Source organism: Pelecanus crispus, chromosome 2, assembly GCF_030463565.1.
Source record: "Pelecanus crispus isolate bPelCri1 chromosome 2, bPelCri1.pri, whole genome shotgun sequence".
Classification (NCBI taxonomy): Eukaryota; Metazoa; Chordata; class Aves; order Pelecaniformes; family Pelecanidae; genus Pelecanus; species Pelecanus crispus.
Genome location: NC_134644.1, coordinates 147,234,588 through 147,261,762, shown reverse-complemented (window position 1 = coordinate 147,261,762; position 27,175 = coordinate 147,234,588). Strand labels below are relative to the sequence as shown.

Sequence of the window (27,175 nt, the reverse complement as noted above, 5' to 3'; positions counted from 1 at the left end):
ATGGCCGCCGAGGGGGTGGACGAGCGCTCCCCCCTGCTCTCCGCGCCGGGCTCCGGCAATGTCACCCCGACCGCGCCGCCCTATTTGCCGGACAGCAGCCCCCGAGGTAAGGCGGCCGCCGCCCTCCCCGCTCGCCCGGCGCCGCCGAGCCGCCGCCCGCGGAGCTGTGCCGGCCAGGGGGCGGCTGGCGGCAGGGAGGGGCGGGCAGGCCCCGAGGGGCTCGGCGCGGCCTTCGGGGCGGGGGGGCCGCCGCCTTTGTCGGCGGGCGAAGTTACCCCCGCCGCGGCGGGGGTGGCGGGGCCGGGCCCGGAGCCGCCGGCGGCGGGGGGGGGGGGGGGGGGCCTGCCTTCCCCCGGCGGTGGGGGACGAGCTGGGGAACAACAGGTAACGCTGCTCGGGGCCGGGTAGGCCGTGCTCGGCGCTCCGGCGTGAACTCTGCAAAAGCAAAAAAAAAAAAAAAAAAAATTAAAAAAAATTGAAATAATTGTTTGCGGTGGCAGAACAAGCCCGAACCAGTCTGCTTATTATAACTCGCTCGCATGTCGGAGCTTGCAAGGTGATTGTTGGACTTTAGTTGCCCCATTAATTAGGAGCAGGATTAAGTAAAAGATCCGTAGCTACGAACAGCCGGACCCGGTACGGTGAGCTGTGGGGTAGAGGTGCAACGCAGAGGCGAAATAAAGTGCGCAGATCTCTGTTTCGTCTCCGGTAACCATCGGAGCGCCTTAACCCAGAGATGCCAGCTGATCGGCTCCTCTTCTGGCAGTCAGATTTAAGTAAGCAGGAGGCTCTGTGCAGTGTGGTAGTTGAAGTCCAAAACCACTAGGATGTCCTTGCAAACACATTTCAAGGCCATAGCTGGTTTTGGCTTTATTTTTAAAGCAAGTCAGATACTGTGGTTACACATCTGGAGTTGTGGCTTAACGATATGGCATTAACTTTTTCTAATAGACTTAGGAAAATCATCTTGTTGATCAATGCTGAATATTTAGTAAGTAGGCGAAAACAATTTACTTAGAAAATATAGATCAGGAGGTTTACAAAACATATTAATAGATTTTTGTTCCAATTAAACATTTTAGAGCAGAAAGTGAGTGGGGGACAAAGCTGAAGGAATCGAGACTATATAAGAGCATAGCTTTGCTAGCAGTAGCCTTTAAAATGTAAGATTACAGTCGTGATCTCACTGGCTCCAGTGTGTTGGCCCTTTCTTAAGGATTTTTATGTAATTGTATAGTTCTATTACATATGTATGTAACTAGAGTGCTGTGAGTGATCATCTATCTGTTTTGAATAATATTTAAACCCGTGGAAAGCTAGCACTTTACCTTGATATGAAAATGTATTTCAGTTAGTGCTGTAGCTGGTGTTGACTATTCACTTTCATTTGAATTGCACAAACTAATAATGACATGAAAAACAGCAGAGCGTTTGGGTTTTTTTTTCCCCCAATCAAATTGTGTAGGGTTGGCATAATCGTTTAAATTTTGTAGTTTAAACAGTCCAGAAATCCTTAGTTTAAATTCTGGTATTTGATGTTTTTATTTTCAGTAGTCCTTATCCTGTAACGATTACTTTGGCGTACATTTCAATCTGTTTTTTAGAAGGTTTAAGATTTAAAAAGTAATGAAAATGCATCAGATCAGTGACTCTTGCTTGAACCCAGGGTAAAACTCATGACCTAGAAACAAACTGGACCCCAAATGATCATTTCAGTGGGTAGCTGTGCCCTGCTGTGCCTTCAGTCCGTATCTGTAACTCCTGTTAACTAGTTCGGCATTTGTGGTGGGTTGGCACTTAAGTGGCTAGTTCCCAAAAGCCAGAAGGAACCATAGAGCCTTCTTAAATGTCAAATGTCTCTTCACAAATTGAGGATCTCTTGTTTGATCGCTCCATGAGCAAACATACTAGATAGCACTTCAAAACTGCTCTACAAAACTTATAAAAAGATTATCTGCAGAACCAAATTTTGTAGAGCTGCCACGTGGACCGGGTAGCTAGAGTTTCCTTGCTCTGTCAGTTATCCTTAGTGAAAGGATCTATGCAAGCTAAACCACCTTTTTAGCTAACGGGCAGTCTTTCTCTCTCTCCCTAGTGCAAGTCTAGACATAGAGGGAAGAAGCATTCTCAAGGGGAGATGAGGTTTGCTTCCAAACCCCTTTCTGCAGAGCTTCGTTGCTTAACATCCCCTGACTGGTGTGGAGCTGGAGAGGTAGAGGAAGGAAGAAGCCCTTCACACTCCAAACTACCACCTGAATGTACATTAATAGATTTATCCCTGTACTTGTAATTATCTACTGTGACTACTATCTATATGCCATCCTGAGCTTTAAATTAGAGAGGCCATGGTTTGAAAGTAGTCTCCCCTTCCCTTGTTAGGCTGCAGCTGAGAGCCAGTTGACCCTTTTCAGTGTAAGCTGGTGGGTGGTTGAATCCTGGTAATGACTGGGTGTTCCTAATGATGGAAGCAAGCAAGAAAAAATCTTTTCAATGTGGAGATAGGGCGCAGTGTTAAAGAAACTTTTTACATAGACAAAGGGTGGGACCATCAGCTCTGCTCCTTGTAGTAGGGTGGTTATTCAATGCTTCCCCCCCCCCCCCCCCCCTTTTTTTTTTTAGGTTTTTTTTTTTTCAGGCTTTCTCAGTGCTTAACTACCTGTCTCTGACACAGATCACTAACTCTTCCCTCACTCACCACCTCCTCCCAGGACATGATAAAGAATCTTTCTTTTTAAAAAAAAACAAACCCCAAACCAAACTCATTTCTGTTTGACCCAGGTAAGCTGCAGGTGGTTCCCTGTGGCTTCTGCCCTTCCAATACCAAGGGAGGAAAGCACACAAGCACCACAAGGAATTTCTGAGGTTGAATATGTGATACCTTCCACTGCATCTCTATCCTGTGGAGGCGAGGAGGGAATTGTAGGTTAGAGTCAGATGTACTACATGGTAGGGCACTGCTAATCTTGCTGAACTAATTACTGTTGGATTTTTTTTTTTTTTAAAGAAAAACTGATAATATAGCTGTAAACTGGTATGTCAGCAGCAGGAAATTCAGTATATCATTAAATGTGTCCTGAAACCTTTGGTGTGTATGTTAAACTTGCCTACCATCCAGTCACATCCAACATGATGGACCTTTATGAACTGGTTTTAGATGTTATAGTTAGCCTGAAATTCAAGCTGTAAAAAAAAAAAAAAAAACAAAAACAAAACCCAACCAAACCCCCAAAAAACAAACCAAAAACCCAAACCCAAAAAACCCCCCAAAACAAACAAGCAAAAAACCCCCACCACACCACCCAAAAAAAAAAAAAGCCAAACAAAACAAAAAAATCATACCAAAGTACATATGTTAATGTGCTTTGAAAGCTGCCAGTCTTTTTATTAAGTGATAATAAGCAGGAAACTCTGAGACAATGCCTTTATTTTCCTTTTCACACACCCACCTGCCCCAAATATCCTTTTCTTTAAATTTGGTGGCTTTTGCTGGTTTGTTTTTTGGAGCTCTTCCAAATGTACTTTTTCTTTAAGCATGAAGGTTGCAGTGCCAAGATACCTCTGTCTTTCTGCTCCATAGCGAATGTTATTTGCTGCAGCACCACTCTGAAAAGCAGCCATTATTTGCTTGCTATCTGAAATTTGCTGAGCCAGCAGGACAGGAATGGAAAGGCTGCTTACCTGGAAGCCGAGCAGCTCCAGGATGAGGCTGGACAAGTGGCTGGCAGTGTCTGTAGGTGCTCACACACCTCATTTAACCAACTTTCAAAATCCTAAGAGTTGTCATTTACAAGTAGGGTATAGAATATTATAAATGTATAGACAGGTGTAGTTGCCAGTTCTTGAAGTATTCCAGGATTGTGGAAAGCTGAAAGGCTGGGGTGCACATGTGTGCCTTTTTACTTCCTAGTACCCTTTGAGATGCTGTTTGCCTTTCCTTAGTACAGCTGCCCTGTGCGCAGCTGATAAGAGTTGAGAAGTCACACTTTAAATGGAGAGGACAAAGCAAAGAAGTTCTGTAACATGACTGTTGCTTTTCAGAAAAGCAACCTCAAAGCTGGGATTGAACCTTAGGGGTGCCTTGACAGAGTGTCTGGACATTCAGTGTGCTGGACATTCAGTGTGCTGGACATTCAGTGTGCTAGCCTTTTGTTTTATGGCTACCTATTCTCCTAGCCAGAAAGTGCATCAGCTGCTTGCTGCAGAGCAGTTAAGTAGCCTGCTGATGCCCAAAACCCCTTGCAGCAGCCTTGACTTTGCCACTCGCAGCTAAGACACTGCTGTTCCCATCATCCAAATCTCAGACCTGGTTTCTGCAGTGATTTAGGAGGCTTGAGACTGTTTCCAGTTGCCAAAGTGTGTGGGGGTTGTGGTTTTGTCTTGTGTGTGGTTTTGTTTGTTAATATCTTGTAATATCTCCTCTCTTGCATGTGGCAGTCTTGTACTGAAAACAGGGTATCACGGTACTGCAAAATATTGTTATTCTTCATTTTCAACTGGCTGCTACTGTAATTCCTCAGAAACAGAAAAAAATTGGAATGTTCTAAGTTACCTGACATTTCTTAAGGATTTTGATTTCTGCAACCAGGCTATCAAAGCTGAAGGTGTGAAGTTTACTTGCTCAGGTAACAGAGCATCAGTTTGTATGATTGCTTCAGAATTGCATCACTGCGTATAAGTTAATTTTATTTCTTGTCTGAAATAATTCAAGTATGTTGGATGCGATCCGAGACCCTCAAGGTGTCCACCTTCCTTCTGCTGCCTCTGAGTTAAAATCAGCTCTGGATCATTTGTAGGCCAAGTAGCAAAGACAGAGAGAGCACTGAAGAGCAATGCTGTTTCGAAGGTTTGTGAGGATTTTTGGATCCGAAGGGCAGGCAGGATCACTTATATCCCTCCAGCTTACAACATTCACTTTAAAATAGTGAAGGAGTGATGAGTGCTTTCTTATAAGCTTACATTTAATACCTGGGCTTGTCAGCTTTGACGGCAGCCCGTGCTTTCCCTTGCCACATCCCAGCAGATAACTGCTCTGTTCAGTGCTGTTTGTAAACTGAAAGTAGGCTGATCTCACATTGCTTCTCTGAAGATTTTATTGGCTGCTTGGATGTAATTATGAAATAATTTATGGAAGGTCAAGGCTGCAGAGTATTTCAAACTACTAGTATAAAAAAACATTAACTATGAACTACTAAATATGCCCATTACTTATTTGCTTACCTGAAGAGCCCTGAGCTTCGTGATGAAATAAAAGCTGGTGCTATTACATGCCAAAAAATTGTGGTAATAAGCTTGTGAGAGTTTTCTGCGTTGAATTGTTTTCATTCCATGGATTCTTAAACCGAGAAGGATCTTGAGTGTTTCCTCCCCAGTTTTTCATGGGCTCAGGACTGGTGAAGCTGAAATCTGCTCTTCCACACAGACCTGAGGCCACTATATTCTCCCTTATGTTAACCTGTCCTAAGTGACTAAAGACCTCCTCGTGCATCCATGCTTTGGCTCTTGGACAATAAAAATATCTGGAACCCTTAAAAGCAGAAGCTCTGAGGGTTCAGTTCATCTTTTTTTCTTCAAGATAGTGTAAATTTGCTGTTGTTGCACTCAAAAAAGAAGCACTTCATGCCACTTCCCATCCAAGACCTGTTTCTTTAACAGGACTTTTCTGTATTGATAAACACTTGTGTATGTTTCAGTCTCTCCAGATGTTTGTAAAGGCTGGTTATGGCTCTTCTGTCTACCTGTGTTTTGTTTTATCTTCTGTTTTTTTTTCTTCAGAAGCTAGTCTCTGGTTGCTGTGGTGGGTTTGGGGGTTGTTTGGAGTTCCCCTCCACCCCTTTTCTAAAGACTGTAAAAAGTTGGTTTGAAAATAAAGTTGCATAGGTGAGCCTTTTGTCTGATCCACTTTTCTGGGGTGATTTATTGTGTGTTTGTGTTGCTCGTATGCTTTATGTACAACTAAAGTTGATGTTTGGATACACAGAAGTTGTGAGGAAGGGGAAGGCAAACTTACAATTTTTCTTATGTTTATACTAATTGTGAACTTAGATTTTTTTTTTTAATTGTTTTTAATTTTTTCTTTTTTGAGGCTGACTGTCAGAGACTATGTTTGCTTGACAGTGTTTTAGGATCCCCTGTTTGGTTTTTCAACTGAGATTTCCTGATCTCTTGCAGCAGAGCTTCCTCCTCCATATACTGCCATCGCAAGTCCAGATGCCAGCGGTGTTCCTGTAATAAACTGCCGCGTGTGCCAGTCGCTAATCAATTTGGATGGCAAGCTACATCAACATGTTGTTAAGTGCACAGTTTGCAATGAAGCTACGGTAAAATGGATTTTTAGCATTTTCTTTTTGTGGAGGGAAGTGGGGGGAGGTTGAAATATGTCCTTGGTAGAATTCGTGTCCTCACCTACAAAGAGTGAGTCCCTTCCTGCCATCCCCGCAAAGCAGCTGTCAGCACAGCTGGCTGCTAGGGTAGCTAGCGTGCAAGTTCAAGGGTTGCTGGCAGAAGGATGGCCATAAGCAGCTAGAATAAATCTTCATGCTGTTGATGAGCCTGCGCAGGATGTTTCCTTCTGAGGCAGAGGACAAAAAGCAAAGATGTTGTTTTAAGTAATTACTCTTCTGGAAAGGAGGGTGAAACTGTTTATGGTGGGATGAAGAGAAATGAGCAATTGAATTGTTTTAAGAATGGAAGAAACAAAGTAACTAACCTACACCTCTCCCTGGATGTGCGCTTTCCTCCTGCAATACTATTTGACCAATTTGTTAGCTTGCTAACAAACTGCAACACAACAATTTTGAAATGCAGAAATTGTAGGTTCTGTTATAGTGACCGCAGACCTTTATGCTCCTCCTCCCCTTTTCTTAATTCAAGTCTTCAGCTTTTGGCTGGCTGCTTCTATTTTTTTCCCTTCCTGCCACTTCTAGTTTTGGGGTCTGATACTGCAGCACTACACAGCTACTGTGGGGGCATTTGCATGAAAAACACTGGATTGGATTTCTTTTATGAAAAAACTTTAAATTATGTCCAGAAAATAGGTAGCCTTAAATCTGTAGGAAAACATTTTTTTCTCCCCTGCCCCCCCCCCCCCCCCCGCCACTTGGAGAGTAGAGAACCTGCCATTAATACTCACTTTCCCTGCCAATATATAATGTTTCAGGCCAAACAAAGTATCTTGCAACTTTTGAGACTTGTGATTTGCTGTGTGAAAGGGACCCAGAAACTTGACTCCCAGGCTGGAGAAAGACAATTTCAGTACAGTTTAAAATAAGATTACAGTTTAAAATAAGATTGTAGTTTGGCGATGTCTACATATTCTTTTAGTGACTGAGAGCCACATTGAGGTCCTTTCACTGTTGAGTAAAGCCATTGTACCAGGCAAGGAGGTTTTCTTGATGTTTTGACTGTTTTTTAAAAAAAAATACCACTACTTAAGCTCACATTTAAAAAAAAAAATTAAACTGAAGTCTTGAGTTCTTCATTGCGAAAATATGTTTTTTCCATTAGCTTGCAGAATCTCTTTGTGTTCTAGTGAGGAAATTTGTACTTCTTTCTCTGTGCAGAGATAGAAATCTTCCAATTTTGTCTTGACTCTCAAGTTTCCTCTGTAAGAGGAACTGTATTTCTCTGTTAGCAAGAACTTGTCACTGAAGGGGTTCTGCTTTGTCATACTGTTATGAGGAAAAACAGTGAATTGCTGTGAATTCTGATGTGTGTTCTTTGGTGTGGTGTTTTTTTTTGTTTGTTTCTTTAGCCAATCAAAAACCCTCCTTCAGGGAAGAAGTATGTTAGATGTCAATGTAATTGTCTCCTTATCTGTAAGGATACGTCTCGGAAAATAGGCTGTCCAAGACCAAACTGGTAAGAATAAAAAACTGTAAGTCCCTTGAGATAGCTTTCTTTAAAGCAACGGTGCTCTTTGTTTTAGGTATTTAAAATTAAAAGAAGTTCAAGCCTGGGCCTCTGTACATGGACACTTACAGAGCATTACTGAATTACTGCAGAGACAGGTTGTGGTAATGTCAGTTTTGTTTGGGGTTTGGGGTTTTTTTAAAATTAACTTTAAAGAAGAACAAATTTTCTTTTTTGTGTTTAGTGGTAGTCTCAAATGTGTGTTTCCCATTTTAGCTACTTCATAAGGAACAAGTAATACAATGGAGAAGAAAATCACTTCTTGTTTCTGGGACTTAACATTCATACTTTCTTGCAAACTTAATTACTGTAAACACACAGGTTGCTCACTTTGCCTGGTTCAGAGTGGGGACTTCCGAATGAAATGGGAGAGGGAGCAGTAGGTTGGCTTCAGTCCTGTCCTCCCTTCTTTGGTACGCTGAGTCTTCAGTCTCCTCTCAGCTCTCAACTTTAATTTTCACATTTATTATAACAGAAACAAGCACAATTGCCATAGTGAGTGTTCTTACTGTTCATCTTCAGGTGTTAAAGATCCTACTGAGGTAGGAATAATTTGATTGTAAGTGGTGCAGTTCTAACAGTGGAAACTGAGATGAAGGCTAGGTCTGCAGATACTTGAATGGAAGCTCTACCACACCAAGTGCCATAGTCACCAGTCTGTTGGCTGTTCTGGTTTTGAAACATAGTTTGAGAGCTGGGGGGGATTTCATTTATTTATGTTACTAATGCAGTGTTGGGGAAAACTTCAAAACATTCCAATTATTTTCTCAGAATGAAAAAATGTTCACAGGATACTTCAGTGGTAATAAATCATATGGTTGGTAACCAAGCTGAATTAGAAACTCCCTAATTTTAATAAAATAGTCTCAAAAGCATATGTCTCAGCAGTTTCCTTAAGATAGCCTATGTATTTGTTTTACTAGAAGATGAGCAAAATTGGAGTACTTTGAAGGAGAGAGTTGGGAGTATGCCTTAACTGGAAGGCTCCAGATTGAAGGGAAGTCATGCAGAATACAATTTTGGTTGTATATGGAGAGAGATGCAGTGCAAGTTAATGCTTTTATTTTTTCCTTCACTTTTTCCACGCTAGAAAGTCTGATCCTCATTCTGCTTTGAGTTGGTTCATTTGGCTACTGTCATTTTGGACAGATGAATTGTACAATTAAACTGGAAACATATTAAACATTAAAAAACAGTTTGTAAATATTTGCTTTTAAGTAAATTGATTGCATTCAGTCACCTGGGGTGGCTTTCTTTTTTAGTTCACTCAATTTGAATGGAATTTTTACTGTACAAATGCAGATATGCTGCTTATATTGACATGGTTGTCAGTAGTGGGGGAGGGAGGAGTATCTGACTTGGGAAGGAGAACTAGGTTATGGAAGAGTCCTTACTCTTTCTACATGTTTCACATGGGTATGTACATTCCAATTCATGGGCTTGCTCAGCCTGGGTATTAAGATTTCATTTTCCTGAGGAGTGTTTCTGCCATATGATGGCAAGTCTTTGATCTCTACAGGGTTCTGGCTTGCATGGCTGATCTTATAGTGAAAGAGCATGTTTTCAAAACTGAAAAGGAAAACACTTTGGAGAGAGACCAAAACTGGGTGCATCATCTGTTTAAAAAGTAGATTATAGTTTAAAAGTGTAAAATATTCAGTAGTAACTGAGCTAATTGCATAAATGCATCATCCTTCTCTTCTGCTAGCTTAATTACATGTACATCTAATGTTCTTAACACAGTAGACGCATCATTACTCTTGGTCCAGTAATGCTGATCCCAGAAGAGCAGCCAGCTCAGCCTGCCTTGCCAGTTCAACCAGACGGAACTAGAGTGGTATGTGGGCACTGTGGAAATACGTTCCTTGTAAGTAAAGCATCAGATTCTCCTTCTCACCTCACCGTGCTATCACTCAAGCTATTTGTTGTAAGCACTTTCAAGAGCATATTGCCTCACTCTGTGGCATCATTGAGGAACTGAAGCTTCTTCTGTGCTCGTATTGCTATGGTATAATCTGTATTTGGTTACCTTTACATGCATTTTAAGAAAACTTTTAACAGTCTTTCTGTGCATAGATAAAGCCCGAAGTCAGTCTTACTGCTTAGAGATGCAAGAGTAGATGATGCTGGAAAAGTTATGTGTTTAGGTTCTGTTTAGACTTGCAATGATGGTTGTGTTCTGTGGTGATTAAGATTGTATAGGTTCTGCCATTGCTGTATGGACCCCTGAAAGTTGTTCGTTATAGTGCTTGCCATTAGCATATTTGTCAGTTGTTATAGAACTGGAGATTTTGGTTTGTATGTGAGGCTGAAAGTTTCTCCTGGTTTTGTAGTGGAAGGATGCAAAAAATACTCTTGCTGTTAAATCATTTTTGTAGTCTTTTACATGAATAAGGGGCTGCCATACTTGAATTTTGATTTAGGAAGAGTCTCTGCAATACACAAGTAAGTTAGCTTTAGCTTCTAGCAGGGCTAGAATGTTTATCAGGTTTGTGAGTTATGGGAAATGGCTAGAATAAGTGGTACAGCTGAAGGAGCCCCATAGTCACCAGAGTGGTGTTACGTTCCTGAAACAAAGGACTGTAAGATACGTAAAGGCCAGAGAATACTCAAGTGCATTTTGTGAAAGAAAAAAAGGAAGCTTAGGGGATGGCACTCCATGTTGGCTTGTATCAGCAGTGAGAGAAGGGTTTGCTTGTGGTGGGCTCTATAATGGAATAGACTTGTTCCTTCAAATCTTTACTTCAGGTTTATGGATCAGTGAGGTGCACAATAATGGCTTAACTACTGTAGTAGGTGATGAATGCAGGGAGTAGGAGATGGCTTTTACACTTTTTTTTCTTGTTAAACAGGAACTAGGGATTTGATTATGAATTTACAAGTTAATGTAGTATCTGAGAAACCATTAGATAGATGCTTGAGAAATATTCTATCTACTAATTCTGCCTATATATTAAAAATATATATATTCCTGTTATAACCCTTGCTGAAGAAGAGTAGTCTGTAACTGGAGATTGCTGGAATTGGTTTCCTGTTTGCTTTTTTTTTTTAATGCAAGTCTATATGTGACCTTAACTAGTAAGAACATTGTATGTGATACAGAATAATGTTACTAACAGAAAACTGCTGGATCTAGGGAAGAAAAAGGCAGTCTTAAGTACATATTGTAAACCAGGAATCTTTAATAAAAGGTTGCCTTTTAGCTTTTTTTATTTTAAATATAGTAGCATGTTGCAAACTGTTAAGTACCTACATGAACACTGTAGTTTGATACAGAGTCATAATTTAATTTTGTTATGCAATTGTATTTTTTAGCACAGCTTTAAAACTGCACAGGCAAAAGCAGTGCTGTAGAAGAGTTATAGTATTAAATTTTAATGTTGCCTCTTAACACAAAAGACCATTTCTACTATGTGATTTAATTTTTTTAATTAGGGAGAGTCAGTATTATGAAGTAAAACTCTCATTGCTAAATTACTGGCCTATCTTTGGGGACTTTCATAAGCATGGGAGTTTTATTTATCTTTATCCCCTATTTACTTTCTATAAGTGCAGCCCAAATGAATTCTGTAGTTTACACTATGAACTTCTTGAGGTGAACAAACATAAGGAGGGAAATAAAAAACCAAACCCATAAGGGCTGGTTTTGCTTATAACTACTAGATTATGCCTTAAAAGGCTAAGTTTTCTAATTTGGAATTTGTGCATGTGACTTTAGATCTGATGGTTGCTTTAGGGAGCTGCATTTTGAACTTCGTAGTCCTATTTGCCAATAAGACCAATTTACCACTTCGTAGTACATTGAAAAGAAACCCTCAAAATCATTAGGAATTTGAAGCTTGTATTCTTTTATGCTGAGTTATCAAGAAACAAGCCCTTTTTTCTCACTTTATACAGCCTTCCCACCACTCTTTTGCTTATACCTTTTTCTGTTACTAAGTTTCAGATTCTGCAAATAAATTTTTTTACTTAAGAAAAATCAGAAAATTGCTTGGGTTTGAGAGTGAGCAGAGAAGCAAAAATTAGAAGTGCTTTAGTCAGTCTGAAAACTCAGCTTCTGTGAGGGTATTTCTGCCCTTTCGTCTCTTCACATTGTAAAGCAAATACGTAATGCTAGATGCACCTCTCAGTGACTCAGTAAGGTATCTCCTTTACTTTACTTGGCAGTTTAAAAAATAAATAAAATAGACAAGCAAAGCTAGAATCCCTGGGGTAGAAAAGTCAAGTTGTCAGTTGCTTGTTCTGTGTTCTTTTAAGAGTATCAACTTATTCACTACCTTTCCAAGAATTTGGGGTTTTTTTGCCATATGAAAGCATAAGTATGGGCTGTGCTTTCCCTACCTCTACATGTGGGGGGTGTGTTTTATAAATTATTAAAAGCGTGCTCCATGCTATGGAGTACCTTAAAGTTTCTCTGTCACAGCTGGGAGAATGACTTAGTACTGAAGTGATACTGTAGCTGAACTACCACTAGTTATTCACATCTTGTTCATCAGATTTTTTTTTTTTTTTTTCCTTGGGTAACCTGGTAAGAGTAATTTCTGTGTTAAGGTTTCCACTGTTTCTGGCAGATTTGGAATTCAGACAAGTGGAAAAAGTGATAGAATAGAAAAGGAGGGCAGGACGAGAGTTTAACTGTCCTGCTGAATCCCAGTCTGATCTGGCTTGGGCTTTTTTGAGAGCTTCTGGACTTGGGCTGTGGCTGAGTTACTGTTTCTGCCAGCAGTAAGTCATTCCCTGCAATCCGTCTCCCAGGGGCCTCTGTCTGTGATGATTTGTGGCTGTCGGAGGCTGAGTTGCCCTTGGAAATGGTAAAGGGCAGGGGAGGGGTGTCCCTGTCCCCCCCTGCCACCCCCCTGCTACCTTCCTGCTGTCAGAGAGACCCTCAAGGCCAAGAAGCCAGGAGCAAGCGATGTATGCTACAGGCTGTAGGCTAAGCACTGTGGTTTGTCAGTTGTGCTGTCAATTTTTTTTTTTTTTAAACTAATCAAATATGAAAAGTATTTCTTCTAAAACATTTCTTAGTTTTCTAAAGAATTTAAAGGGTTTTCTATTAAATTATTTTAATCTGCGGAAGTATTTTGCTTTCACAAAGGACCTGGGGAGAGGGGAGGGGAAGCTTCTTTTGGCAGAAGCAGCTGTGTGTAGGGATGTGTGTGTGTATATATGTCTGTCTTTTTTTTTTTTTTTTCCCCTCTGTCTTGTATTGAATGCATTGAGAACTATATTAGGCTCAGAAGGAAGAAAGTTTGACATATTCTTCTAGTAAATCCCTTGATGGTTGTCTGGTTTTGTCCACAGTTGAAACATTTAAGAGCTCCCTGAAATCCTCATCTGTGTTTCAGTACATCTAACCAGGGATTTGTGCTATCGTTTATTGTGTTGTTTCAGTGGGAATAATACAGTTTGTGTTATCAGCAGGGAGCTAAATTTCACGTAACTGTAACCTCAAGTTTTCTTAACAACGTGAAACAAGATTAGGTACTTTAAAACACTCTGGAATATGAGTAAAAGTACCAGCTTTAAGCCTGATTTAAACTACTTGTTAAAGCCACCAAAACTCCCAAGAATTAGAATGTGCATGAAAATAACCTTTCTCTACTGTGCTAATGTGATCTGAATTCTTGTAGTTTGAATGTCTTGTCACATTTTGGTTTTTTTCTGCAAATATTTCCAATATGTGCAGAAGGCATTATAACAGTTAGTGCTTCTCTTACTTCCAGGTAACTCTTAATGAAAACAGATTATCAATGCCTCTGTCTTTTCCATCAATATTTGGAGCCCAAGTGCATTTGAGTTTGTATCCATTAATAATTATGGCTAATAATCAGAAATCTTAAAATAAATAAAACCCTAGAAAGGTCCTTAATGAGTAACTCTGGAAATGGAGTTGCCTACCCTGGAATAAAACTAGTGTAAAGAAGTGAAGTTGAATTACAGATATATAAAATGTAAGTCCTGGATTTAGATTTGCTTCTTTTTCTGGAATTGCAGTTTAAAAAGCTGAAAGAACAGCTCTGGAGAGGCCTGTCTCCATCCTTGGTACCGACAACCGCACCTTATCCCACTTTTTCTGTGTAGAACTAAGCACAGCTGAGTAGGTTTTGACAGGGCTGCAGGCAAATAGCTAACTTGCTCCTCTGGCAGGAATGTGGAAGTAGAATTAATGCTCCTAAAACGCATTGCTCAGGTTGGGAGTATTAACAGCAGCTTTCATTTTATTAAGGGATAAAATACAACCATGCTAAATCAGTTTGGCCCAGTCTTTGTAAACAAGTAAATTTTAAAGAACAACTGTGTAACTGGTATAGTAATTGGATACTTCAGAACCAGGAAAAAAATGATGGATTTCTTCTTAGTGGAGAATTAGCCCCATTAGAAGTAAATAAAACTGGGGGAGACCTTCAGGAGGCAGGAAAATGCAATCTAAATACTGTGGATCAGAATCTTGCTCACAGCAAAATCTGCTCATAGTGGCAAGGCATTACAAGCCACATCCTCTTTCTTTGCACATAAAATCATAAATTTCTTCTCAGTGCTTAAGTGGTGCTGTGCTGTAGGTAGGTCCTGTGTTCCGTACAAGGATGGGCTCTGATTTTGATTTGTGTTTGTAGCAGTTATAACAACACTATTCACTTCAGTAAACCAGCTTCTGATTTCTCACAGAGATAAGGAGGATCTGAATGGAGGCATTGGTGGTACGTGCTGTAGCTTCTTTCCTCCCCTCTAGTAACTTGCAGTGTGACTTTTGCATAAATTAAGAGGGGAGGGGAGAGGAGAATTATATTTAACCAGGAAACGGTGCTAACTACCTCTATTTGAGAAAGGCAGCAGAAGAGAGCTGCAGTTACAATATAACAGCTTCCAGAGCAAAGAACAATAAACATAACCCCTTGTTCAAGGCAAACATGTTTAAAATACTTGTTTGGTATGTGTATTATCACAGAATGAAATTTAACAAAAACTACTGATTTTAAATAAGTATGTGACTGTGTATCCTCTGGTTGAGGTATTTGAGACATTACTACTAAGGCTGTTTCCCAGATAGGTTTTAGTCTATGCATGGAAGGTTATGACCATACCATGTACAATTTTATATATGTATCAGGTTTGCGTGGCAAGGTTTTGGTAGCAGCGGGGGCTACAGGGGTGGCTTCTGGGAGAAGCTGCTAGAAGTCTCCCCTGTGGCCAATAGAGCCAATGCCAGCTGGCTCCAGGATGGACCTGCTGCTGGCCGAGGCCGAGCCCATCAGTGATGGTGTTTAGCACCTCTGTGATAACATATTTAAGAAGGGGAAAGTTGCTGTGCAGCAGCAATTGGGGCCAGGAGAGAGGAGTGAGAATATGTGGAAGAAACAGCCCTGCAGACACCAAGGTCAGTGAAGGAGGGCAGGAGGTGCTCCAGGCGCCGGAGCAGAGATTCCCCTGCAGCCCATGGTGCAGACCATGGTGAGGCAGCTGTGCCCCTGCAGCCCATGGAGGCCCACGGTGGAGCAGATATCCACCTGCAGCCCGGGGAGGACCCCACGCCAGAGCAGGGAGATGCCCAAAGGAGGCTGTGACCCCATGGGAAGCCTGTGCTGGAGCAGGCTCCTGGCAGGACCTGTGGAGAGGGGAGCCCACGCTGGAGCAGCGCTGGGGGTAGGAGGTAGAGAATTTGGGAGTAAAGTTAAGCCTGGGAAGAAGGGAGGGGTCGGGGGAAGGTGTGTTAGATTTGGGTTTTATTTCTCATTATCCTACTCTAATTTGACTGGTAATAAATTAAACTGATTACCCCAAGTCAAACCTGTTTTGCCTGTGATGGTAATTGGTGAATGATCTGTTCCTGCCCTTATCTCAACCCATGAGCCTTTTGTTATATTTTCTCTCCCCTGTCCAGTTGAGGAGGGGAGTGATAGAGTGGCTTTGGTGGGCACCTGGCATCCAGCCAGGGTCAACCCACCACAATATGTCACCTTTTTAAAATGTCATGTAAGTAGACAATAGTGTTCTCTATTTTATTGATATAAGACACCTACTTTCTAAAATACTCTTTAGCTAATCTTTCTGTGCACACTTAACGTAGTTTTCACAAATGATGCAAGGGTTGGGGAAAGATGGGAAAATGCATCTATCTGTAATTGTGCCAAAGAAAACACATTTATTTTGATTCAATATATTCATAGTCGTGGAAGTAAGAGAAAAAACTGTATTAATACTATCACTTTGGCCATACTGTGCCTGTGGATGAAACCACATTACGTCAAGCAAATCTTGTAATACTAAGGCAAGTCATGGGAAATGTTCACATGGAAATCCCAATCCTGTGCTGCTACTGACAAAAGGGCATCCCATTTACGGAAGAAAGCAAAAAACAAGTCAAAGAAAGCCTGAGAAGCAAAATGTTTTCACAGTGACATTTAGCATGAAGTACAACAAACATTTTCTCAGGCCAGTTTTTCAACCTTTTTATGTTTTCTTTTTACAGTGGATGGAACTGAGGTTTAACACACTAGCAAAATGCCCACACTGCAAAAAAATGTAAGTTCTCTGAAAGCAAGGTTACGTAAATTAACCGTTAAATAAGTTGCCAGTGTTTCTTCCATAAAAGTCTTTGGAGTAAAATGTGTCTGCTGTGCTGATTATTTTGCCGTGCTCATCTGAATTTCAAGGCTGAAGAGCATGTTATGTGCACATGGATTCCCCACTCTTTGTGCACAAATCAGTAAATTTGACAAATCCAACCTGCATTTATTAAAATGCTCTGATTGAGTTGCTAGAGGCAAAAATAAGCTGCTAACAATAGACAGGAATGGGTTGCTAAAATGAACAACTTGTGTCCTTGAAATTTTACCACTTCATGCGGTTAATCAGATGTCGTGTTTAAATGTAGAACTTGAATTGCCTTATTGTAAAAGGAGGAAAGGAAATAATCTTGTCTTAATTTGAAAGAGGTTTTACTGATTTCATAAACTCAACAACTAACTTGTTAAGCATCTTAATGCATTAGCTTGTTTAATGTTTATGAATTACTGTAGATTAACTTGTCTGCTCATTTGCTATTCAATAAGAAGGAGAAAAATTAGAATACAAGAGCCCTAAGAGTTTTTTATGTTTTGGTCTTTGTTTGCAGCTTTTTTTTTTGAGTATTTGTTTGGCCTTTCTTATCTGAGGTCGGGAATACTTGGTTTGAAGTGTTGTTAAAAGCTACACTACAAACGTACTTTAAATTTGTATGGAATCTCAACCACAGGGTGTGAAATAAGATTTAAAAATATTACTTCAGAGACTTTCTTGTCCTGCTGATTTATTTAAATAATTGTCTTCCTTTGATAGGGAAGTGTGACTTCCAGTTAAAGGAGCAAATGTGTTTTCCACTGGGAATGGAGAACCACAGCTGTGTGGCATGTTGTAGGAAAACTAGCAAGTCCCTTAGAAAGCAGAAGGCTTAGGATAAATGTACTGTAGATGTTGGCATGGCCTGGGCTTCAACAGTGATTGAAATATTGTACTGGAGTATTTGATAGAGAAGTCAGTCTAGTGGTATGTTTAACCTCAGGAGTGTAACCAGTCGGGTGTGGAGTAGTGGTATGTTCTAGTTTGCTTGGCTCAAATAAACTCATGGTCTTGATGAGATGTTGCTTTGCAGGGTTTTTTTCCTGACTGTAATTGCATTCAGTCTTTTCAATCCTGGGGGAGGGGTTGGTGTTTTGTGGTTTGTTTGGTTGGATTTTTTTAAACTAACAAAATTATGTTTTATACTTTATTATGTCACCCTTGATAGTGGACCTCAGCTTTTCCTTGACTCTCCTTAGGTACAAAATTATTTGCTTTTTAAACCTTAAAAAACCCCCAACAAAAACCAAACAAAAAAAACCCAGCCCCAACAATAACAAAAAAAACCACTGCAAGCAGCAGTGCAAAAGTCATACCATGTGATCTTTTGGTCTGTCTTCTGGTGACTTATGTTGCTTGTATTTTAATATCTAGCTGGAGTCTAAGGATTTCATAGTATTTTTGTCTTTAAAGTGCAAAGCATGCTATCTGTATGTAATAAAACCGGAGCATCTCTGCAGTGCAATTGTGAAAATTACAGCTAGTGTGGCAACTGAGTTGCAGAACACAAAACGAACTTTAACAAACAGGCATTTCTTTCCTTGGGATGAGGATGCAAACTACGGAATACTGTAATTTAGCTTCGAATGAGTTGCTTGGTGTCTTCCCACATTTTGAGATGCGATGGTCAGGTGTTCTGCAGTTCTGACAGCATAAACATTTGTAATGCATGGATTTAGGACACAGCATAGATGAGACAGAGCTTTGAGTCATGATGATGGAATAAATAACTGCAGTGACCTGCTGCTTTCTATCAGCCCTTTGTCAGAGGTTGTCATACCTGTAACCAAGTAGTCGGAAGGGAATGTGGGATTCTGTTTCAGCTTATTAATGCAAAACTTCTTTCATTAGTAGATGACTAGTCAGAGGCAAAACTATTCATTCCTTCTGTTCACTCAGCTGATGACTGTCACTGAAAAAAGGATAGTGTAGACTGAGGCAAAAGGCACCTTGAGTCACTGCAACAGTAGGTTTTTCAAGAAGACATCTGCTGAGACTTTTAATTCTCAAATAATTTTCATGATTTTGTTTCAAACGTTTTTATAAGTGCAGTGAATCTCTGCAAATAGCTTGTTTGTGACCACCTATTTGGTTGATGGAGACTAGATCTTAATATTAAGAGTGCCTTGTAAAACTGCAGGGGAAGTTAGGAGTTATTACATGAAAAGGTCAATAATGAAACAATGTTCAGTGAAAATAAAGCGCGTGTGCCTCAGAGTACATAAACAAAGGAACCTTTCATATTTGGATGTTGGGAGAAACGGGATCTTGGGTTTCTTGTTTGTTTTTAATCCCATCTACCTGCTACCACTGTGGTTGCAATTGTATTGTTTTGTGAGATGCTTTTTTTTTTTTTGTTTGTGTCATTGTCCCATGTGTGTGTCTTCCCCTCCCCCCCATGTAATTTTTTTGAAAAATAACCTGGGAAATTAGTTGTGATGTAGAGAATAAAATCACTTATTTGGTAAATGACCAAATCTCTTTGGAAATGGACTACAAACCTGGTCATGCCAGTATAGGTCAGGTGTTTGCAGAAGCCCTACTGATGCATAGTGGTTGTGCCTGACATAGGCCCTTAGTTTTATGTTGTCTACTGCATTGGGACAACAAATGTAGATAATAAGGAAATTGTTGCAGTAAAGTTTTATTTTGTAGTGTAGAGGTTGACACCTGGGAATGGGTGAGAAACTGTTTTAGTGTTCTTTTGTGTTTCAAAACACAAAATACCAGATGTTTATCAGCCTGTTTCCCAAAACAGAGAGGTTTAAGGAAGGGTTCTGATATTTGTCTCATTTAATGATGGAGAAGAAGCAGGAACTCTTTTTTGTCTGATGCTCTTTTACCCAAGCTGTATGTTAAATAATCTAGAAACTTCAAGATCATGAATTCAGTTACTAGAAAGAGCATTGAATGGTACAAGTTCTTATTTCAGAATGCTGAATCCTCTGTGTGTGGTGGTTTGGTTTTTTTTTTTCCTTTAGAACCTACTTATGTTTCTTTTTATGGTCTGACAAAATGATCAACCCTAATGAATTGATAACACTTTTTGCCCCATAAAGTTTGCAGGACCTTTAGGAAAGAGAAAGATGTTGGAACCTCGTCACTACTATGGAGTCTAGCTTCAGCAGTGCTATTCACCTTCAAAATACTGGCATTTTGATCTTCCTCTTAAAAATTTTTCCAAAAGCATGTCTGAGAGCCCAAGAGATCCTGCAATCGTAGAATCATTTAGGTTGGAAAGGACCTTTAAGATTATCATGTCCAACTGTTAACACTGCCAAGTCCACCACTAAACCATGTCCCTAAGCACCACATCTACATCTCTTTTAATGCCTCCAAGGATGGGGACTCTACCACTTCCCTGGGCAGCCTGTTCCAATGCTTGACAACCCTTTTGGTGAAGAAATTTTTCCTTATGTCCAATCTAAACCTCCCCTGATGCAACTTGAGGCCATTTCCTCTCGTCCTATCACTTGTTACTTGGGAGAAGAGACCAATGCTCATCTTGCTACAGCCTCCTTTCAGGTAATTGTAGAGTGAGGTCTCCCCTTGGCCTCCTCTTCTCCAGGCTAAACAACCCCAGTTCCCTCAGCCGCTCCTCATAAGACCTGTGCTCCAGACCCTTCACCAGCTTCGTTGCCCTTCTCTGAACATGCTCCAGCACCTCAGTGGTTTTTTTTTGTATTGAGGGGCCCAAAACTGGACACAGCATCTGAGGTGCGGCCTCACCAGCGCCGAGTACAGGGGAACAATCACCTCCCTGCTCCTGCTGGCCACACTATTCCTGATACAAGCCAGGATGCTGTTGGCCTTCTTGGCCACCTGGGCACACTGCTGGCTCATGTTCAGCTGGCTGTCAGCCAGCACCCCCAGGTCCTTTTCAGCCAGGCAGCTTTCCAGCCACTCTTCCCCAAGCCTGTAGCGTTGCATGGGGTTATTGTGACTGAAGTGCAGGCAGGACCCAGCATTTGGCCTTGTTGAACCTCATACAGTTGGCCTCAGTCCATTGGTCCAGCCTGTCCAGGTCCCTCTGCAGGGCCATCCTACCCTCCAGCAGATCAACACTCCCACCCAACTTGGTGTCATCTGCAAACTTACTGAGGGTGTACTCGATCCCGTCATTCAGATCATTGATAAAGATATGAAACAGAACTGGCCCCGATACTGAACCCTGGCGAACACCACTTGTGACCTGCCACCAACTGGATTTAACTGCATTCACTACAACTCTTAGGGCTCGGCCATCCAGCCAGGTTTTTTACCCAGTGAAGACTACGCCCATCCAAGCCATGAGCAACCAGTTTCTCCGGGAGAATGCTGTGGGAGATGGTGTCAAAAGCTTTACTAAAGTCTAGGCAGACAACATCCACAGCCTTTCCCTCAACCACTAAGCGGGTCACCTTGTCATAGAAGGAGATGAGGTTAGTCAAGCAGGACCTGCCTTTCATAAACCCATGCTGACTCGGTCTGATCACCTGGTTGTCCCATATGTGCTGCGTGATGGCACTCAAGATGATCTGCTCCATAACCTTCCCCAGCACCGAGGTCAGGCTGACAGGCCTGTAGTTCCCTGGATCCTCCTTCTGGCCCTTTTTGTCGATGGGAGTCCCATTTGCTAACCTCCAGTCAACTGGGACCTCCACGATTAGCCAGGACTGCTAATAAAGGATTGAAAGTGGCTTGGTGAGCACCTCCGCCAGCTCTGTCAGTACATTTGGGTGGATCCCATCTGGCCCCATGGACTTGTGTGTGTCTAAGTGGTGTAGCAGATTGCTAACCATTTCCCTTTGGATTATGGGGGCTTCATTCTGCTCCCTGTACCTGTCTTCCAGCTCAGGGGGCTGGGTATCCCAAGATCAACTGGTCTGACTATTTGAGGCAAAGAAGGCATTAAGTACCTCAGCCTCCTCCTGCATCCTTTGTCACTATGTTTCCTCCTGCATCCAATAAAGGATGGAGATTCTCCTTAGCCCTCCTTTTTTGTTGTTAATGTATTTATAGAAACATTTTTTATTGTCTTTTTCAGCAGTAGCCAGATTAAGTTCTATCTGGGCTTTGACCCTTCTAATTTTCTCCCTGCATAACCTCACAACATCCTTGTAGTCCTCCTGAGTGGTCTGCCCCTTCTTCCAAAGGTCAGAAACTCTCCTTTTTTTCCTGAGTTCCAGCCAAAGCTCCCTGTTCAGCCAGGCTGGCCTTCTTCCTTGCCCGTTCATCTTTTGGCACATGGGGACAGCCTGCTGCTGGGCCTTTAAGATTTCCTGTGCTACTCCTTTAATAGCCTCTGTCCCTTGTGGTGGTTTTCCCCTCTTCTAATTACTACCTGATGCTAAATGGGTTTTGGTGACTTTTATATCTGCTGCTGTTGCCCAAAGGTCTGGCAGGTGCCTTTGCTTCCTTAGCAGCAGCTCAGAAAGAAAGAACCGCTGCCTTCTGGATAACTTTGTAGTGAGTTCACCCTCATTAGTCCCACAATGGAAGCAGCTGGTTCTGCAACCTAAAAATGTTCTTTTGACCTAGTTTTAATATTTCTGAATGTCCCTGTCAAAGTTGCTGCAGTTGGTAGGTTTTGGGGTAGGGTTTCAGCTTTCCTTATTCAAAGTTAATTTGGGTTTTTAATGTGCAATTTGGGGTCACTATTTAGAGTGGCCCAGTGGCTACTATCACTGCTGGGAGATGAAAAATAGGGGAGGTTTAGACTGGACATTAAGAAGCATTTCTTTACTGAGGGGGTGGTCAAACACTGGAACAGGCTTCCTAGAGAGGTGATCAATGCCCCAAGCTTGTCAGTGTTTAAGAGGCATTTGAACAATGCCCTTAACAACAGGCTTTAACTTTTTGTCAGGCTAGATGATCTTTGTAGGTCGCTTCCAACTGAAATAGCCTATTCTATTCTAAATAAATTATGCTTTATTGGGATTGCTAAACATTCCCTGGTCTGTTATGTGACTGTAGAAACTTACATTTATTTGTTTCAACTCTGCTTTCTGTAGAAAGAAAAAGGCAGTTTAAATTAAGACATTCTTTACATTTCCTTTTTGCAGTATTTGAGGTGATGGTTTCTCCTCCAGCCTTTCTTACTGGATAGGAGGGGACAGAGCTTGAGAGAAACATGGATGGAAAATACACACGGCACCTGCAATATTATGATTACAAAACCAAGATGATAAGTCAGACAGCTCTGAAAGTGAAGGTCTCTTTCCCAAAATGAACTTTGTGTGAAATATACAGTGCAGTAAATATCATGTGTGTTTTGGGTGTATTGAATGTGACATTTCTACTGGCTTATCTTAAGGTATCCAGCTCTGTAATGGAATTAACTTTCTGAGTACATAGCCGGGAAATCTTGCAAAGGAGGGAACTTAAGGTCAGTTTGGCAAGCTCAGTGCTCATCGGTTCAGCTTTTGGAGGCATTTTTTCCCTGTCCCCTTTTATAAAACTTCTGGTTTATTTTTTTCCCCTTGTGTAACTTGGAATCAGGCAACATACCCCTCTTCTAGAATGGCTATAGAAGTATTTAGGGTGGCTTTTGGGGAGTGTGTGTGGGGGTGTGTGAGAAGGTGGTAAGACACCATTATTTCCCCAATTGGGAATTCTCCCACCCTAATCACACCCCACCCCCCCAGTCCCATCCCAAATATGTATGGTGAGGCTTTTGATAAGAAGTAATTTCCCCTGGGAAATTAATGAGCAGAACGGTTGTGGGACTTTTCCTCTTCTGAAAGTGTATAACAGGTGGCTTATGAGTGGTCACTGTATCCAGCCCTTGCCTTGCAAGATGAAGCTCAGAGTGTGCATGTTAGCTTGAGGACTGTGTTTTGGGGTTGTTTTTTTCTTGGTACGTTTTAGAAATTCCTTGTAAAGAAGTAATATTGAAGTAAAGCTGCTTAAACCAATCTATTTGAAGGCGTTCTAAGATGAATGCTTAAAAAATTCTAGTCACATGCTAAGCATATGAGGCCTTACTACATGGTTAATTAACTGGAGCCAGAAGTTTGGTCAGTCATATGACAGATGTACTACTTAATAGTTCAGCAATGCTTTCTTCTGTTACATGTTTACCTTGAGTATGTTGAACTACCATGAGATGAAAATTACTTTTCCTTGCATCTTTGAACACAGAGTACGAGCAACTCTGTATTTCCAAAGGCATGTTGGTCTCCCAGGAAGTACTTAGTTAATGATAGCATGCTTCAGGATGCTTCAAAACTACCTCTACAATAGGTGGTACCTGTTTTATGAAAGCACCTCTGCCTTTTTAGTCGTCTCAACTGACCTATGTGTTCTCTGTGTTTCAATGGAATTAATTCATGTTCCTATTTTCCTCATTAGTATAGCTGTCTGTGATTGCAAATGTGTGTCTCAACAAAGCTGAGCTTCTGGAATAATTTTTCTAACCTGTAGTGAAGAACGTAATGTTTTATTTGCATTTTATATTCCATTTGACTGAAGCACTGTAATAGGTAGCTCAACACAGCAGGTAGAGACAAAACTGTCTGTTGTGGAGTTCACAGTCAAGATGATGAGTGACAGAACTTCCAGGGGATTTATTTACCTTGGTTGTCAGCAGTGATTTGTGCAGCTCATGTAACTTCTGATAGAGCTCCAAAAGAAAATTGGAAAGTAAAAAGAACTTGTCATATTTTTGATGTTACTAAAACTGATTTAAACGCGTCTAAAGAATTTCAGTCTTTGGAAATGTTGAACACGAAAATTTTTTCATGTTTGTGACCAAAACGGTTTGGGTTTTTTATGTTCAAGAAATGGGGTAGAGTTTAGCCACTCAACAGTATTGAGTGAACTATTCCAGGAAATAGATAGGGCAGGTTGTTATTGTTAATGACATTTAGGGGTGGCAGAACCGATTTCCAGTTACTTAGATGCAGTGAATGTATTAAAGCCATGTATTCATGTATTAAAAGTCTAAAGGGTGTCTTATCACCTACGTTGAAGCTGCAAAGCAAACTTGGGTTTTGCAATCCAGAAGCCACTCAAGATACTTATCTGGGTGCACTGTGGATACAGGAGGTAGACACACTCAAACTGTAGGTGTGGCACCACTCTCTTTGTTATAAGCATCTAGATTTTTAGATACTAGGTAATCTTCACCAATAAACAAACACGTGGACTCTGTCTTTTAATGCTTGGTATAATTGTAGACTTCGCCTACACCTTTACAAGCTTAAGATGGTGTATGTGTATTGCCATTCTCTTCCCCTCCCCCCATTTAGACTGAACAGTTACTGTTTATGTAGGGTTGGTTTTTTTAATTTAAAATACTATTTATTTTCTAACAGTTCTTCTGTTGGAAGTGCACTGCCACGGAGACGCTGCTGTGCATATATTACAATTGGAATGATATGCATCTTCATTGGAGTTGGATTAACTGTGAGTGATATACAATGATACACTTACAACTGTGTGCAGGGGTGTGCGTGTACAAAGGAGCCCCCTTGGTTGACCATCTCTTCTTTCCCCAGCATTTGAGTAATGTCCTAAGTTTTTGTGGTTTTTGTCATCTCTATTAAAACCATGGACTTAATCATCTGAGTTAGCCAGAAAAATGAAATGTTCCTTAAAAAAAAAATTACGGTACTTTGAGAGTCTCTTCTTCCTGATGTTAAATTTGACTCTTCATCTCTCTAAAACCTTCAGTTTTATGAAAAATGGTTTTACTTCACTGTAGAAATACTGGAACATCTTGCTCTTGCTAGGGCTCTCAAAACTTCCAGGTTTCCAGAAATACATACTGCTGTATAGTCAGGAATGTAAGTTCCACTGCAGTGCAGGGGAATGGGATTCCAAAAGTTAGTAACATGTATATGCCTTTAGAATTTGTACAAGCTATAAAGACTAAAACCAGATAATAAGTTATTCACAAATTAAAAGGCTTGTGTTGTTACTCTGTTACTCAGAAAACTCTCTGGCTTGCTTGGCTCTGAAGTATCTGGTACTGGTTACTAGAGCCAACTTTCTACCCGGCAGTCCCAGAAAAATACATCTGAGGAAATACCTGCAGTTGAATTCATATGTGTGATTTTCATTACACCTCCTTATCAGAGTAAAAAAGGTGCCGATATGCTTCTCCTTAATATAATTTGCTCTTCCCTGAAGAGCAGATAGTGCTGTATGTTTGACACTTTTTTGTTTTCTCTTTTTAGGTTGGTACACAAGACTTCGCCAGGCAATTTCACGCAACATATGTTTCTTGGGCTATTGCTTATCTCTTAGGTTTAATCTGCCTCATTCGAGCCTGTTACTGGGGAGCCATTAAAGTCAGTTATCCAGAGCACAGTTTTGCGTAGAGAAATTGTTAGATTATAGTGGATGAACATCTAGTAATTCTGGATATTACATCTTGGACACTTTTAAAACCTTTCCTGTAAGGATTCCATTCTGTTCAATGTAGTTTTAAGACTGGGGGTCTCTAAGAACAAATGTTCATTGCACTACATAATATGCAAATAGTTTGTTTTGCTGCTAGATTCCCTAGCTCTGAATACTAAAGCTACGTTTACATGTTCATAACTCTGTCTTTATAGGTGTTGAATTTTATTTCAACAGACAGTATTAAGTTTTACATTTCCTTCCTTATGTTAAAATCCGTCTGCCATTTTTCTAGATGATCAGTAAGAATTCAAAAGCAAGAGTGTTTATAAGTGTTTCTACAGTAGCTTCACATTTGTACTTAACATTTTAACTAAAATTATATTAAAGTGGCTTGCTTTAAAACCTAAGCAATAAGCATTTTGCTTGAACTCTGCTTACTGTATCTTTTGCCTAAGATCATAGTGACCTTATTCAGGAAATGAAAGTTATGAGTGTACTTTAAAAGACTGATGCTGTTGCTAGAGAGACATTTGTAAACACTGTATGCTTTGAGATTTTTCAGGTAGAGAGATGCTGTTTTGGTAGTCCAATCTCCGTTTATCCAGGATTGGATTTCAGTTAGGATAAGTGCTTTCTTCTCCAGGATCCTGGGACTTAGGTTTGGTTTCGGGTTTTTTTAACTGGCAAATCCTAAAAGCCATGCTCGGATTATGGAACTTAACTCCGGTTGTTCATACAAGTTCCTTTACAGGGTCTAAGGGAAGCATTTCATATGACTTGTTTCGTAATACTTCAGTGTCACCTAGGTGACAATAAGATGGTGATGGGTTGCCTCTTTCTTTCCTCTGATCATGTCAGATTTTCCCTGTTTGGGAGAGTTATGCACTGGTCACTGCAAAGGGAGGCACTGTAAATTCACATTAACTGCTGTAATAAGAAAATGAGTAAACTATTGCTTGGACCATTCCATCATAAAGTACATCTAGTCAATTTAGCACTGACTTGCCAAGAGAATACGGAAACAGAAAGCTTTTTCTAATGATGTATTCATAAAGGATCGAGGGACCAGTTCTTGCACTGCCCATCTTTATAGTTTAAACAAGTTTTTGCTAAATTCAGAAGGAATGTCCTGAGTGATTTAGATGACTGTAGTAATTTAGTTAATGGGGTCAGATGGGTAAATTAATGTGGATGTTTCAGGGATACATGTAATTTAAATTATCTATGTTCCTGCTAGGACAAAATGATACTCAGATAAGGATTTTGGAGCACAATAAATGTAAATGATCAAACTGTAAATGATCTGTCTTTGTATGATGCTAAATGTATAAAAGCAGTAGCT

At 40.7% G+C, this 27,175-nt stretch overlaps 1 protein-coding gene across 1 annotated transcript; it reads left to right on the top strand.

Moving 5' to 3' along the window:
* PIP4P2 (phosphatidylinositol-4,5-bisphosphate 4-phosphatase 2) lies at positions 1 to 25,810 on the top strand. The gene is made up of 7 exons (XM_075706080.1): positions 1 to 106; positions 6,169 to 6,317; positions 7,751 to 7,857; positions 9,652 to 9,775; positions 16,376 to 16,428; positions 24,801 to 24,891; positions 25,665 to 25,810. Exons 1-7 carry the CDS (start codon positions 1 to 3, stop codon positions 25,806 to 25,808), a joined length of 774 nt encoding a protein of 257 aa, XP_075562195.1. The 3' UTR covers positions 25,809 to 25,810.
* Positions 25,811 to 27,175: the final 1,365 nt, after the last annotated feature.